General features: G+C 49.2%; 2 protein-coding genes across 2 annotated transcripts in view; one reads left to right on the top strand and one right to left on the bottom strand.

Moving 5' to 3' along the window:
• vasn (vasorin) overlaps nt 1-4,541 on the top strand; it is a 13,296-nt gene extending 8,755 nt beyond the window's left edge. The window contains exon 2 of the mRNA XM_033040665.1: nt 2,159-4,541. Within this exon, the coding sequence (XP_032896556.1) occupies nt 2,159-4,091 (1,933 nt within the window). The 3' untranslated portion in view covers nt 4,092-4,541. The remainder of the gene's footprint in view (nt 1-2,158) is intronic.
• LOC116985729 (coronin-7-like) overlaps nt 1-16,929 on the bottom strand; it is a 77,081-nt gene that overhangs the window by 40,145 nt on the left and 20,007 nt on the right. The window lies entirely within an intron of this gene.

Here is a 16,929-nt window from a genome sequence, read left to right on the forward strand (position 1 = left end):
AGAGAGAGGGGGGAGACAGAGAGAGAGAGGGGGGGAGACAGGGAGGGGGGGGAGACAGAGAGAGGGGGGGAGACAGAGAGAGGGGGGGAGAGGGGGTGAGAGGGAGAGAGACAGAGAGGAGGGGGAGACAGAGAGAGGGGGGGAGACAGAGAGAGGGAGGGAGACAGAGAGAGGGGGGGAGACAGAGAGAGGGGGGGAGACAGAGAGAGGGGGGGAGACAGAGAGAGGGGGGGAGACAGAGAGAGGGGGGGAGACAGAGAGAGGGGGGGAGACAGAGAGAGGGGGGGAGACAGAGAGAGGGGGGGAGACAGAGAGGGGGGGAGACAGAGAGGGGGGGAGACAGAGAGAGGGGGGAGACAGAGAGAGGGGGGGAGACAGAGAGAGGGGGGGTGACAGAGAGAGGGGGGGAGACAGAGAGAGGGGGGGAGACAGAGAGGGAGAGAGACACATACACACAAAGATGCAGAGAGGGACGTAGAGAGGGACGTAGAGAGACAGAGAGACACAGAGAGAGACACAGAGCGAAAGATATACAGAGCGAAAGAGAGAGACAGAGAGACTGTGGTCCCAGTTGCCTGCCCGTTGGGTGAGGTCAGGGTCTGTGTGGGTCAGGCTGGGGATGAGCAGGGTGTTGTGGAATGCAGCTCTGTGTGAGGAGGGGCTGTGGGAGTGAGCATGGCTCCCGCTGAGACAGGAGGTGGCTCTCTGCCCGCTCCCTGTTACACAGGGTTCTGGGAACTCAGTCTCAAATGCACTTTTTATTAATTCAGCCTGTTACAGAACATTCCTCCCCCCCAGCATTCCCTGATGTGGTCTGGAAATAGTACAGAATGAATCAAACCGTTCTAAAAATACTCTTTATGGAGAGAACATTCCCCAAAGCTGACCTCCCCCGCCCACCCCTCCCCCCTTTCCTGTCAGCCCTGCCTAGGCCTGAGGTGGGGATAAGAGGAGAGGCCCCCCTCACCCTCACAAGGACAACCAGGCTGATGAAACCAGGCATATCCACAACCCACCAACTGCCCCCCTCCCACTCCCGTCCTCCTCTCCACTGCCCCGACACTCTCCCTGCTTCTTCCCCACTGTCCTCACTCCCTTCCCCCCCCCCATTGCTCACTCCCCCCCCCCCACTAACACCTCCCGCCCACAATCCCCCCTCCCCCCACTCTCTCCTCCCCCCACCCCCTCCGCCTCCTCCCACTGTCCCCTCCCCTCCCACCGGCTTCCTCTCCTCCTCTTTTGCAGCCTCCACTCCCCCCTCCCTCACCCTCTCAATCTTCCCTCCAAAGCAGGCAGTGTCGGGGGGAGAGAGGGCGGGGGAGAGCGAGAGAAAAAGAGAGAGAGAGTGAGTGATAGAGTGTGTGAGAGTGAGAGAGAGCGAGAGAGTCAGTCTGACAGAGAGCATCTCACTCCCCCTCCTGCGCTGCTGTAAGGGCCGACACAAGACATTGCAGATGCAGGAATCTGGAGCAGAAACCCCGCAGGTCAGGCAGCATCTGTGGAGGGAATACAACATTTTAGGTCAGTACCCTTTGATCAATCTGAAGAAAGGTCCTGACCCGAAATGTCACCTATCCATCTCCTCCACAGATGCTGCCGGAGTCGCCGAGTTCCTCCCCAACGCTTTGTGTTTTGTGCAACGGAACTATCCGTACATTCAAGTTGATCCTTGTTAACAAATCTTTAGCAACTTTGACCTTTCCCTCATTCGGAGATGAATGAATGAATGAATGAATGAATGGGGTAAGAGTGCATGGAGGGCTGGCATTGAGGCCATTTGTTGCCAGTGCCCCCCATACCAGGCGTTCCTGCAATGTGATAAAAATGTGAGCTGCAGATGCTGGTTTATACCAAAGATGGACACCAAGTGCTGGAGTAACTATACATGGCGACTCTTTGCATACTTGGTGTATGGTTTGCAAAGATAATTTCACTGTGACATGTCACATGTGATAACACAGAATCAATCAATCATCTCAGAGGGTCAGGCAGCATCTCTGGTGAACATGGAAAGGTATGTTTTTGGGTTGGGACTGAGTTAATGTCTGAAGGCTCCCGACCTGAAACGTCACCTATCCATGTTGTGCCTGACCCGCTGAGTAACTGCAGCACTGTTTGTCGAGCCCCTGTAACGTGTCCCGTGTTGCTTTGCCTGCAGGGAGAAGTTGCCCTGGTACGGACTATGGGTTCTGGTGCTGCTGATGGAACTATCCTGCGTGCTCTGCTGCCCGGACAAGTGCAGCTGCAAAGTTGCGGGCTCACTGTGGTGCATCAAGACGGGCCTGTCCGCCATGCCCCAGCGCATCCCGCCAACAACCTCCAGCATCTACGCCTTCGAGAACGCCATCGCCACACTGCGCAGCGAGGACTTTGCTGGCCTCCACGAGCTCAGGCTTCTCCACCTCTCACACAACAAGATCTCGCGGCTGCCCCAGCAGGTCTTCCAGCCTCTCACCCTCCTCTCCAACCTGGACCTGAGCTCCAACCAGCTGACTGAGATTGCCAACGACACCTTCGCCGGTCTGAGGGACCTGGAGCGCCTGTACCTGCAGAAGAACAGGATCGCCCATATCCATGCGGCTGCCTTCCAGGGCTTGGTCAGGCTGGTGGAACTCAAGCTGCAGGACAACCAGCTCCACCGCATCCCACCGCTGCAGCTGCCCACTCTCCTGCTCCTGGACCTTAGCAGGAACAGCATCCCGGCTACCCAGTTCAGCTCCATCTCCTTGCCCGAGCTGGAGTTGCTGGGCTTGGCGGGCTTGGGGCTGGGCACCATGGACGAGGGGATGTTCGGGGGCATGGGGAGCCTCCAGGAGCTGGACCTCTCGGACAACCAGCTGGTGGGCGGGTTGGCTGCGCTGCATGGCCTGGGAGGATTGACCTCGCTCAGCCTGCGAGGCAACAAGCAAATATCCCAGCTGCGGAGCCACGACTTCCAGCAGCTCAGGGGCCTGCAGAAGCTTGACGTCAGCGGCCTGAGTCTCACCACCATCCCCCGGGACTTCCTGGACCTCTTCCCCAAACTCCGCAGCCTGGCCGCTGCCGAGAACCCCTACAACTGCGTGTGCCAGCTGGGCTGGCTGGTGAAGTGGGCACGGGCCAATACACCTCTCCTCCAGAGGCGCGACGAGACCCGCTGCCACTTCCCGCCAGCCTTATCTGGCAGACCTCTGGTGGGTCTGTCTCTGGGGGACATGGGTTGCCCCACCACCAGCTCCCCCGTTGGCCGAACCACCACCACCCCCTGGCACCCACCCACCACGGGGACAATCCCGACGCTGGGTACCGGCCCAACGTTGGCACAGGGCCGATCTTCACCCTTCGGGGGCAGGGTGACCCCTGGAGCCACTGAAACCGTGGGCATCGAGAGGGAGAGAGCCTGCCTGCCCACGGACTGCCTCAACGGTGGCACCTGCCAGACAGACAGGAGCGGGCACAGGGTCTGCCAATGCCAAGCTGGTTTCCATGGGGACCTCTGCCAGATGGGGAACAATGTTCTCGATCTCCAAAGTCCTGACAAAAGGCTGGTCAACATCAGTCACATAACCAGCACGTCCATTACACTGGAGCTGGCTGCTTTCAGACTGTCCCCCGTCTACTACAAGGGCCTGCGGCTGACCTACAGGAACTGGTCGGGCCCCGACCCGCGGCCCGTCTCCCTCAACATCCCCACCTCCCTGCAGGCCTACAGCATCCGGGGACTGCGGCCCAACTCCACCTACCAGCTGTGCGTGGGGGCGCTGGGGGAGAGCGAAGCCAGTGAGGGGCCCTGCACCGTGGTACAGACCCTGCCCGCCGCCGAGCTGGCTCCCTTCGTCCACGACCTGGCCCCGGGGCCGAGCGGGGTACTCTGGCCGGCCCTGGCTGGCACGTTACTGATCGCGCTACTGGCCACCACTGCCCTTTGCTACTACCACAGAAATCTCATCAAGAAAAGCTCAACACCAGGACAGGACCTGGAGGGGATCAGGCCCTGTCTCCAGGAGGGGCCCACCCCCCCCGATGAGTCGAAGGAAGCGGAGTGCCTCGCTCTGCAGAGCGGACTGTCCTTGATCCAAGAGCCCGAAAGCAACGGTCCCATTGCCTTATGACCCTCAGTTCCAGGCCTGAACTCAGCTGTGATACTCTGCTTCAACCAAAGCCCACCGCTGGGGGCCACATGCATGGCCTCCCACTCCAAGTATATCCAGCAACTTCCGGGCCTAGTTAATCCAGTCCGGGATTTCCATGTCACACACTGCAGTCCAGGGTCCTGATGAAAGTCAAGTCACAAGGAGGGATTCGGACTTCCAATGCATGGCTGTATATATCACTGTGGCCACCCTTTCCATTCAGACACCTCTCAGCGTGCATCAATATGTGGCTTCCCATGGCCTGTTGCACGCCAGCCCTGGCCAGTACTGACCAATATAAACTTGCCCTGGAGGACGCATCACCCTTCCCCAAGGGTGCCACTGCATAAGCCCACCCATTAACTACTGTAAATTGCCGCACACACATTGTATATATTTGGAAGCAAATAAATATTTTTCTACAGAACAGATATCTGGGCTGCGTTTTCCTGCGTTACAGAATCGGGCCTCGACTGCAGGGAATGGCATAGAAGGAGAGAGAGGGGAGAGTGTGGGAGCTGGGAGCAATGTCCCACATCCCACAATGACAAGGGGGGGGGCAATAAACTACTGGCACAAGGAACTGCAGATGCGGGTTTACAAAAAAAGACACGCAGTGCTGGATTAACGCAGTAGGTCAGGCAGCATCTCTGGTGGAAAATGGATAGGTGATGTTCCATGTCGGGATCGATCTTCAGCCTGAAGACCCGACACGTCACCTACCCATGTCCTCCTGAGATGTTGCCTGAGCCGCTGGGTTACTCCAGCACTGTGCTGCCTATGAACAGCTTGTCTATTCAGCACGGGGACAGCCTCGAGTTATCACGGGAATCTCAAAGGCACATCCTCCCTCCAACTCCGGCTCCAAGGAACACAGGTCTGCATTTATAGATTTCTGAAGCACAAAACCACAAGCAAAGGAAGGAGGAAGGGACAGAGAGAGTACAAGGTCAACTCTACTCAAAAATGTGGGCTGCAAGCTGTAACTTCTCAAAAGTGTGTGGCGGTCTGATTCAAAGCAGCCCTGTAAAGCCAGCATTACAGCAAGGCAGCCATGCCGTGCATAGGGGATGATAAATGTCAGAGAGCCCTTCCCAGCTGACAGCTGACACTGAACAGGGGCAAGGGGGGAGAGATAAGGAAACAAGGAAACCTTGCTTGGATAGGACTCCTCAGTTTCAGCATTCCACCATCAATGCAAGAGGATCTGTAGTCACTGCAGTAACAGAGGGAGTGCAATAGCCCAGCCTGTGCACAGCAGACTCCCCCTAAAGCCCAAGTAGTAACGCAGAACTGATGCACGGACTTGAGCATTGAACTGTCACCAGTTTTTTGTCCCATATCTGAGGAAGGATGCGCTGGCGTTGGAGACGGTCCAGGGGAGGTTTACAAGAATGATCCCGGGGATGACTGGGTTAACGTATGAAGCGTTTGACAGCACTGGGCCTGTACTCGTTGGAGTTCAGCACGATAAAGGGGGTGATCTTATTGAAACCTACCGAATAATGAAAGGCCTGGATAGAGTGGACGTAGAGAGGATAGAAACATAGAAACATAGAAACTAGGTGCAGGAGTAGGCCATTCGGCCCTTCGAGCCTGCACCGCCATTCAATATGATCATGGCTGATCATCCAACTCAGTATCCCGTACCTGCCTTCTCTCCATACCCTCTGATCCCCTTAGCCACAAGGGCCACATCTAACTCCCTCTTAAATATAGCCAATGAACTGGCCTCGACTACCCTCTGTGGCAGAGAGTTCCAGAGATTCACCACTCTCTGTGTGAAAAAAGTTCTTCTCATCTCGGTTTTAAAGGATTTCCCCCTTATCCTTAAGCTGTGACCCCTTGTCCTGGACTTCCCCAACATCGGGAGCAATCTTCCTGCATCTAGCCTGTCCAACCCCTTAAGAATTTTATAAGTTTCTATAAGATCCCCTCTCAATCTCCTAAATTCTAGAGAGTATAAACCAAGTCTATCCAGTCTTTCTTCATAAGACAGTCCTGACATCCCAGGAATCAGTCTGGTGAACCTTCTCTGCACTCCCTCTATGGCAATAATGTCCTTCCTCAGATTTGGAGATCAAAACTGTACGCAATACTCCAGGTGTGGTCTCACCAAGACCCTGTACAACTGCAGTAGAACCTCCCTGCTCCTATACTCAAATCCTTTTGCTATGAAAGCTAACATACCATTCGCTTTCTTCACTGCCTGCTGCACCTGCATGCCTACCTTCAATGACTGGTGTACCATGACACCCAGGTCTCGCTGCATCTCCCCTTTTCCTAGTCGGCCACCATTTAGATAATAGTCTGCTTTCCTGTTTTTGCCACCAAAATGGATAACCTCACATTTATCCACATTATACTGCATCTGCCAAACATTTGCCCACTCACCCACCCTATCCAAGTCACCTTGTAGTCTCCTAGCATCCTCCTCACAGCTAACACTGCCCCCCAGCTTAGTGTCATCCGCAAACTTGGAGATATTGCCTTCAATTCCCTCATCCAGATCATTAATATATATTGTAAATAGCTGGGGTCCCAGCACTGAGCCTTGCGGTACCCCACTAGTCACTGCCTGCCATTGTGAAAAGGACCCGTTTACTCCTACTCTTTGCTTCCTGTTTGCCAGCCAGTTCTCTATCCACATCAATACTGAACCCCCAATGCCGTGCGCTTTAAGTTTGTATACTAATCTCTTATGTGGGACCTTGTCGAAAGCCTTCTGGAAGTCCAGATACACCACATCCACTGGTTCTCCCCTATCCACGCTACTAGTTACATCCTCGAAAAATTCTATAAGATTCGTCAGACATGATTTACCTTTTGTAAATCCATGCTGACTTTGTCCAATGATTTCACCACTTTCCAAATGTGCTGCTATCCCATCTTTAATAACTGACTCTAGTAGTTTCCCCACTACCGATGTTAGACTAACTGGTCTGTAATTCTCTCTCCCTCCCTTCTTAAAAAGTGGGGTTACGTTTGCTACCCGCCAATCCTCAGGAACTGCTCCAGAATCTAAAGAGTTTTGAAAGATTATTACTAATGCATCCACTATTTCTGGAGCTACTTCCTTAAGTACTCTGGGATGCAGCCTATCTGGCCCTGGGGATTTATCGGCCTTTAATCCATTCAATTTACCCAACACCACTTCCCGGCTAACCTGGATTTCACTCAATTCCTCCAACTCCTTTGACCCGCGGTCCCCTGCTATTTCCGGCAGATTATTTATGTCTTCCTTAGTGAAGACGGAACCAAAGTAGTTATTCAATTGGTCCGCCATATCCTTGTTCCCCATGATCAACTCACCTGTTTCTGACTGCAAGGGACCTACATTTGTTTTAACTAATCTCTTTCTTTTCACATATCTATAAAAACTTTTGCAGTCAGTTTTTATGTTCCCTGCCATTTTTCTTTCATAATCTATTTTTCCTTTCCTAATTAAGCCCTTTGTCCTCCTCTGCTGGTCTCTGAATTTCTCCCAGTCCTCCGGTATGCTGCTTTTTCTGGCTAATTTGTATGCATCATCCTTCGCTTTGATACTATCCCTGATTTCCCTTGTTATCCACGGATGTACTACCTTCCCTGATTTATTCTTTTGCCAAACTGGGATGAACAATTTTTGTAGTTCATCCATGCAGTCTTTAAATGTCTTCCATTGCATATCCACCGTCAACCCTTTTAGAATTAATTGCCAGTCAATCTTGGCCAATTCACGTCTCATACCCTCAAAGTTACCTTTCTTTAAGTTCAGAACCATTGTTTCTGAATTAACAATGTCACTCTCCATCCTAATGAAGAACTCAACCATATTATGGTCACTCTTGCCCAAGGGGGCACATACAACAAGACTGCTAACTAACCCTTCCTCATTACTCAATACCCAGTCTAAAATAGCCTGCTCTCTCGTTGGTTCCTCTACATGTTGATTTAGATAACTATCCCGCATACATTCCAAGAAATCCTCTTCCTCAGCACCCCTGCCAATTTGATTCACCCAATCTATATGTAGATTGAAGTCACCCATTATAACGGTTTTGCCTTTGTCGCACGCATTTCTAATTTCCTGTTTGATACCATCTCCAACTTCACTACTACTGTTAGGTGGCCTGTACACAACACCCACCAGCGTTTTCTGCCCCTTAGTGTTTCGCAGCTCTACCCATACCGATTCCACATCCTCCAAACTAATGTCCTTCCTTTCCATTGCGTTAATCTCCTCTCTAATCAGCAACGCTACCCCACCTCCTTTTCCTTTCTCTCTATCCCTCCTGAATATTGAATATCCCTGGATGTTCAGCTCCCAGCCTTGGTCACCCTGGAGCCATGTCTCCGTGATCCCAACTATATCAGTCATTAATAGCTATCTGAACATTCAACTCATCCACCTTATTACGAATGCTCCTTGCATTGAGACACAAAGCCTTCAGGCTTGTTTTTACAACACTCTTATCCCTTATACAATTATGTTGAAAAGTGGCCCTTTTTGATTTTTGCCCTGGTTTAGTCTGCCTGCCACTTTTACTTTTCACCTTGCTACCTATTGCTTCTACCCTCATTTTACACCCCTCTGTCTCTACGCTCACACATTTAAGAAACCCTTTCCCTTTAACTCCATCCTCCACTATCCCATTCGACACCCCACCCCCCTTATTCAGTTTAAAACCACCCGTGTAGCAGTGGCAAACCTGCTTGCCAGAGTGCTGGTCCCACACCTGTTAAGATTCAATCCGTCCCTTTTGTACAGTTCCCCCTTACCCCAAAACAGATCCCAGTGATCTAAGAATCTAAATCCCTGCCCCGTGCACCAGTTCCTCAGCCACACGTTCAGGTCCCGTATCTCCCTGTTCCTGCTCTCGCCAGCACGAGGTACTGGAAGCAAACCGGAGATAACAACCCTGGCGGTCCTGCTTTTCAGCATTTTTCCGAGCTCTCTAAAGTCACGCTGTAGAATATTCATCCCCTTCTTTCCGACATCGTTTATGCCGACATGCACTACCACTTCCGGATGTTCACCTTCGCCCTTGAGGATTTTCTGCACTCTGTCCGTGACATCCTGGATCCTGGCACCAGGAAGGCAGCACACCATCCTCGCATCCCGTCTGTTGCCGCAGAAACCCCTGTCCGTACCTCTCACAATGGAGTCTCCCACTACAATGGCGTTGCCTGCCTTAGGCCTTTTTGGTTTTGGCTCAACAGCCCTATTCGCATCTCAAGCCAGTCCGCCGCCAAGTGTAAACACCTCTTCTGTCCCGACAGCTTCTAAGTGGGTGAACCTGTTCACAAGAGGACGTTGGCATTCCATGCTTCCCTCCCGTTCTCACTGTCTCCCACCTTCTCTCTTCCAGTACCTTAGGTGTAACAATCGTACTGTAGGACTTGTCGAGGAACGACTCAGTTTCTCGGACGAACCGGAGGTCATCCACTTGCTTCTCAAGTTCCCCAACACGGCCCTTCAGGAGCTCTACCTGGATGCACTTCTCGCATTTGTAGCAGCCAGAGGCACCAGCGGTGTCCTTGACCTCCCACATACTGCAAGCATCGCACTGAATCAGCTTGCCTGACATCTCCTTCTTTCGTCTCTACCTCTCAAGCGTATTGCGTGGTCTCCTCTCCTCAGCCTCCTCGCCGAAGACTCACACTTTTCTCACAGGCCACTTCCCTCGCAAGGCCGCTCACTCACTGATGCTCGCTAAGAGCCGTCTTGCTTAAATTGACTGATAAATTTCCCGATTTACCAATTCACAAACCAAATTCCTCAGTTTTCAACTGTTTTCCCGGCACTGACTCACTTCTCTCCTCCCACTTGGGCTAGAGCCAATCAGTCGTATCTCCTGCTGCTGTTGCTCCCAAAATCTACAGCAGTTCTGAGTAAAGTCTGCCTGTCCTTGGCCTCTACTTTAACTGTTTTCACTTCTCCCCTCCCACTTGGGCTAGAGCCAATCAGTCGTATCTCTTGCTAATCTCCTGCTGCTGTTGCTCCCAAATCTACAGCAGTTCTGACCCAAAATGTCACCCATTCTTTTTCTCCAGAGATGCTGCTTGACCCGCTGAGTTACTCCAGCATATTGTATCAATCTTAGGTGCTACTAGAGTGCAGATATTCTTTTTTTTGTGTATGTGTTTTCACCAGAGACCAGGCCCAAGGCACTGAAACGGAGGGGACCGACTCTTTAATAAAACACCTGCACTCTGGGAAGGCAATGGTTACAGACTCAGAGCAAAGACAAGGGAAGTTATTAATACGATTAACAGTGGCCTGATTTCAGATGTTGGTAATGAGATTATTTAACGCTCACACAACCCAGCTGTCCCACACAAGGGGCAGCACCACATCAGGCAGAGAATAAATACTGAAACCAGCTGAGGTTATTTCATCCCTTGAATAGCACGGTTCTGATCTGCTTCTAGGGCAGATCAGATGGGGAAAAATACATGCTTTGCTGCTGCACAAATACAGATCTGCAGGCAGAACTTGATACCACTGTTTACTGGAGGGGTAGTTTTCAGAAGGATCTTAAACAAGGAGAATTAGAGTTATTCAGCTGAGAAATAAACCCATCGGCCCACCACATCCATGTTGGCCTTTTTGCCCATCTCCATTAATCCCGCTTGCCTGCATTAGGGTCGTGTTTGTCTAGGCCATGCCCATTTAACACCATTTCTTCCTGAATCGCATTCCTGATATCAATGACTTTCTATGTACAAAATCTACCCCTCAAACCTACTTGAAACTTGCTCCTGCCTTAAACCTATGCCCTCTTGTTTTTGATATCCCTCCCATGGATAAAAGGTTCAGATTATCTCTCGCATTTGCTCATAATCTTATACACTTCTATTAGGTCGCTACCTGAGTTGCTCCAGCACTTTGTGTCAGTACTGCTCTATATTCTAGATGCCTCACTACAATCCATGTACACAACATTCACTACTCTGCTTTCATCAATCTCCTCAAGTCACCTCCTCAAAAACCTCAACCAAGTTAGCGATGCAGCATTTCCCTTGTGTGGAGCCATGCTGACTATCCCCTAAGGACTATCCATGCTCCTTGCTCCCTCCACTCCAGTTCCCTCTTGGATTAGAGGAAATTGAGCCAAAGGTGGATAAATGGACTAGGGTGGATGGGGCATCTTGGTCGGCAGGGAGGAGTTGGGGTGAGGGGCCTGTTTCCGTGCTGGGTGACTGTGGCTCGCTCTGCTGACCCCACGCACAGCCTTTCATTTACCTCGAGACGTATCAGATACGGGGTGGTGTTGAAATGAAACGTTTCTCCTCACACTGGGGCCATTGTCTGGACACAGCTGGCACTGGTTTGCCCCAGGGCTGCACACCTGATTTCTATTTCATAATCTGGAGTATTTTTTCAAATGCCAATAATTACAACCAAGAAACCTGCAATTGTGCTGTTTCAAGGATTAGTTCAGGAATTTCCATGAATGCTCAAATCTGTTCTGAAAATTAAGGATCTTTTTACATTGATTACAAACCCTGCTGTGCAAGAATTTCTTGCTGAAATAGTTTAAAGAAGCAACTCTTTTGGGACTATACTTGCCCTAGGGTGTTTCTGAAAAGCGCTTCTCAAAATAAACTGTTGGTGATTGGTTTCAGATTCTTCAGCTGGCATTCATCAAGCCAGTCACCTCTCAAAACTCACCACAACCGCCATGTTAGGGGTCATGTCTCAATCTGCCTTCAGGGACCGTCTCACAATCACAGGTCATAGAAACATAGAAAATAGGTGCAGGAGTAGGCCATTCGGCCCTTCGAGCCTGCACCGCCATTCAATATGATCATGGCTGATCATCCAACTCAGTATCCTGTACCTGCCTTCTCTCCATACCCCCTGATCCCTTTAGCCACAAGGGCCACATCTAACTCCCTCTTAAATATAGCCAATGAACTGGCCACAACTACCTTCTGTGGCAGAGAATTCCAGAGATTCACCACTCTCTGTGTGAAAAATGTTTTCCTCGTCTCAGTCCTAAAAGATTTCCCCCTTATCCTTAAACTGTGACCCCTTGTTCTGGACTTCCCCAACATTGGGAACAATCTTCCTGCATCTAGCCTGTCCAACCCCTTAAGAATTTTGTAAGTTTCTATAAGATCCCACCTCAATCTTCTAAATTCTAGCGAGTACAAACCGAGTCTATGTGGAGGTCAGAACAGACCTCCACATCACCGAAGATAGACACAAAAAGCTGGAGTAACTCAGTGGGACAGGCAGCATCGCTGAACTTCTGAAGAAGGGACTCGACCCGAAACGTCACCCATTCCTTCTCTCCAGAGATGCTGCCTGTCACGCTGAGTTTCCCCAGCTTTTGTGTCCATCTTCAGTTTAAACCAGCATCTGCAGTTCCTTCCTACACTACCTCTCTATTCTCAGTTAGAGGATCATAGACGATTGAAAAAACAGAGGTATGGATTATCTTCAGACTTGACCACCCTGACAATTCCTTCTTCTCCCTGCTCCGGGCAGGCAAAACATACAGAGACTTGAAGTGCGCACCACCAGCAGCTTCTTCCCCTCTTTTTTCAGGCTTCTGAACGGTCTTTCCACAAGTCAGGGTACTGTCCAATCCACCTTTAATCCTTTTCGGATATTGGAATTTGTCCATGAAATTGTTGACACAAGGAACTGCAAATGCTGATATACCAAAAAAAACAACAAAGTACTGGAGTAACAGTGGGTCAGGCAGCATCTCTGGAGAATATCAAAATGTCCCCTTCCGTGTTCTCCAGATGCTGCCTGGCAAGCTGAGTTACTCCAGCACTTGTGTCTTTTTTTTTGTCTATGGAACTGCTGCGCCACAATGCTGAGAACTATATACTGCACTCTGTATCTTCCTCTTTATTCTACCTATTGTACTTGAGTTTGACATGATTGTATTTGCATATAGTATTACTTGATCTGATTGGAGAGCATGCAAAACAAAGCTTTTCATTGCATCTAGGTGCACGTTCAATAATAAACCTAAAAGTTTGATATTTGCGCTATTCATGGGTCTGATCCTAATTTCAATGCAAAGCAGAGAAGATGGAGGGAATGACCAAGATACATCTCAATCTCAGTATATAAATCAGTTAAAGGATAGCGCTGTTAATTTATGGCAGAGCTAATTGTCAACTAATCCCAATACATAATAGTTTGGGCACATTCAAAATAGGACAGAGTCAGTGATCACCTCCTGATGGTATTGGTTCATTATTGCCATGTGTACCGAGGTAGTCGACTTTTGCTTACGTGCTATCCAGTCAAGTCCGACCACATTACACACGAGTACAACAAAGACAAACACAAGCACGACAGGAAGTGTAGAGAGAAAAATACTAGAATGTAGAGTATCATGTTACAGCGTTGTAGAGTTGCAATTACAGAGGAAAAAGTCCAACAACAGCAAAGGGGTAGATTGGAAGACTGTCAGCACTCGAGGATATTGCCAGGACCTGAAGGCCTGAGCCACAGGGAGAGGTTGGGCAGGCTCGGACTTTATTCCTTGGAGTGCAGGATGCTGAGGACTGATCTTATCGAGGTGTGTAAACAGGAGGGAACAGAACACTCCATCACTTTGTATCTTTTTTTTTAAACCAGACATCTTCCTAGTCATGTGACCTTCCACTCACCTGAGGGAGCAGGTGGCAGCAGAGTTGACATCTCATCTAATATTACCCCTCCAGCTCAGAGGAGCACAAATCAGCTGATTAACATGTTTTGGGAACTGCCCACACTTTACCTCAAAGACGTTTAGAATTCATCATACGGATGGCACTGTGATGCAGCGGGTAGAGCTGCTGTCCCACAGCGTCACAGACCCAGGTTTGATCCTGACCTTGGGCTGCTGTCGGTGTGGAATTTGTACATTCTCCCTGTGTCCACGTGGGTTTCCTCCAGGTGCTCCGGTTTCCTCCCACATCCCCAAAGACTTCTGGGTTTGTAGGTTAATTGCCCTCTGTAAATTGCGCCTAGTGTGTTGTAAGTGGATGCAAAAGTGGGATAACACAGATCTAGTGTGAACGGGTGATCGATGGTCGGCAGAGACTCAGTAAGCTGAAAGGCCTGTTTCCATGCTGTATCTCCAAACTAAACTAATTTGTTTCTCCTTTTCTCACTTTTAAAAATTTTTTTTATTTTATTCGAAGCAATTGTACAAAGAGAAAGAAATCTACATAACAGTTATACAATTTTCATACTGCTTCAATGTTAACATTTTATAAACTAATAACTAAATCGGAAAAAAAAGGGAAAGAAAAAGAAAAGAATTTCGAGAAAGACACGAAAAAGAAAAAAGAAAAACCCCAGAACTAACGAAGAAGTGACAAAGCGGAGAAGTATCCCACTGCCCTTCCATACGCTCGCTCACCCCACCATAGCGTCGCATTTTCCTTTTCTCTTTTTAAAGAAGAATGCTTTGTAACTGAGTAACCTTGTTTAAATTCAGAAAGATTTTAATTTATGTAATACACAAACATGAAATATTTCAATTATGGAGAATTGTAGAAGATGAAATTGTATTCAAATGAGAACCCGGAGCCGATTTACCAAGAAAACCCCTGAAGGCTCGTTCATTCATTCAGCTGCACATTAATTCAATAGACCGAGATAATCATTCATCAACATCAAGGCTCAAAACAGGATCTCAGGGATACTTTGCACAGAGTTATTTAATTGACTAGATAAACATACAAGATACCACCTCCTTGCTCAAGATTCCCAAAATACATGAGTTGTACCAGAAATCTGAGACACTTAACAGGTGTGTGTGTCTGTGGCGTGTGTGAGCGTGCATGCGGTGTGTGTGCATGCGTATGTGTGTGCGTGCGCGTGTATGCGGCATGTGTGTGTGTATGTGCATGCGGCATGTGTGTGCGACATGTGTGTGTGTGTGTGTGCGACATGTGTGTGTGTGTGTGTGTGTGTGTGTGTGTGTGTGTGTGTGTGTGTGTGTGTGCGCACGCGGCGTGCGTGTGTAGGCTGCAACCTTTCACACAGTTGCTCATCATGCGTCTGAACAGATATTTCCATTTTAAATATTTTTGTCCCAATATAAACAGCCTACATTCTCTGTTTGGTTTTGTCAGCTTTGTTAATTCTGAAACTTTTAACAATTTGCTGTTGGGTTGATCTGAAACTTCCACAGATATCAACAAGACAAAATAATCTTGAACTGGATAAGGTGGGCGTGCATTGTTGTGGCGGTGGAAAGTATTGATCAGACTGTGGCATTGAGACCCACACAACAGACAAGACTTGTGTTGGCGAAACTATTTGTTGCACAAAATATTTTGTGGGGGTTGCTGAGGCGGCCAGGGTCAAGTACGCAGAGTTTGAGACTGATGGTTTATTCTTTACTCCTAAACTAAGGTTGTTTTCATTTATACTTGAAGTTTCCAAAATTCCCCACTATGAAATGTATCCACTATGACTCAGTTACTAGTTTCATCCACTGTCTTGCAAAAGCTCACTTGGAAAACAGGCATTCCTTCTCAACGGGTCCATTTTATGTCACTCCTTCCAGTTTCACTATTGCAGCAAATTCATAGCCTAGTCAACCTAAAACATCTCCTTGAAACTATTCTCTTCCCTACTGCCATGCTCCTTGCCATACTGCCGTGGAGGTAACTAAGTGGAATATCGCAGGGATCAGTTCTTGGCCCAGCACTGCTAACTATTTACATTAATGACCGGAAAGAACAGTATGCACGGTTTCCAAATTTGCTGATGATATGAAAATAGATGGGAGGGCGATAAGGATACTGGGATTCTGCAACAGGATATAGACTAAGTGAGTGGGCAGATGACTGGCAAATGGAGTTTAATGTGGGGAAGTGTATGTTCATTGACTTTGGTAAGAGAAATCAGAAGGCACATTATTATCTAAATGGAGTGAGACTGCAATGAGTGAAGTACAGAGGAAAGGAGAGGCCACCGATCTGGCCCCTTCTCGTCCCCCAAAGACCAGGAGGATGGAGCCAGTGATGACGGGCGAGGCCGGTAGGAGAGGAGAGGGAACCAAGGTCTGGGCTACCGCGCCCTTGGTCGGCTGCAAGAGGCACCCCCGGGGAATAGCGGTGAATGAGCGGGGAGAGGGACGTGGCGTCCAATGAAGTAGATGGCTGGAAGCCTGCAACAGACGGGGACCTGCCTGGTACAGGCACCACTCATAACAACTAGAGCGTGGACTTTGAAAATGGGGCCAAAAGATGGCACCTCTTGCGGGCGGGCTCAGCAGACTACTTTTGTACACTTGCTAATCGGCAGTGGGGGAATGGCAATACTCTACCGCACTGTTTGTAAGAAAAATAATTTCACTGTGTTAGCACTTTGCACATGTGACAATAACAGCCCCATTGAACCATTGAGGGATGAGGTGTTCCAATACAGGAATCACGGCAAACTAGCAGCTAGGTCCAACAGATCATTCTAAAGGCAGATGCCACTTTGGCCTCCATTACAATGGGGCTGGAGTTTAACAATAGGAAGGTTTGGCTGCAGTTATAAAGGGTGTTAGTGAGGCTTCACTTGGGCAAAGTTTTAATCTGCCCATCTAAAAGGGGGACTGAGAGGGTAGATATTTGGATGTTTTCACTAGTGGTAGGTTCTCATAGGGACATAAGTACAAGATATGGGGACCAGTCATTTAAAAGTGAAAAGGTACATAGAATGTTTTTCCCCACAGAGGGAGGCAAATCTGTGGAACTCTCAGCGGCTGGTGGAAGCTGGATCGTTAGAAGTATTTAAAGTCGGGAGTAGGGGGGGGGGATGAATATTTGATAGATTGATGAATAGAGGAATGGCACAACAGAGGGGAGATGAGGG

This window comes from Amblyraja radiata, chromosome 22 (genome assembly GCF_010909765.2).
Source record: "Amblyraja radiata isolate CabotCenter1 chromosome 22, sAmbRad1.1.pri, whole genome shotgun sequence".
NCBI lineage: Eukaryota > Metazoa > Chordata > Chondrichthyes > Rajiformes > Rajidae > Amblyraja > Amblyraja radiata.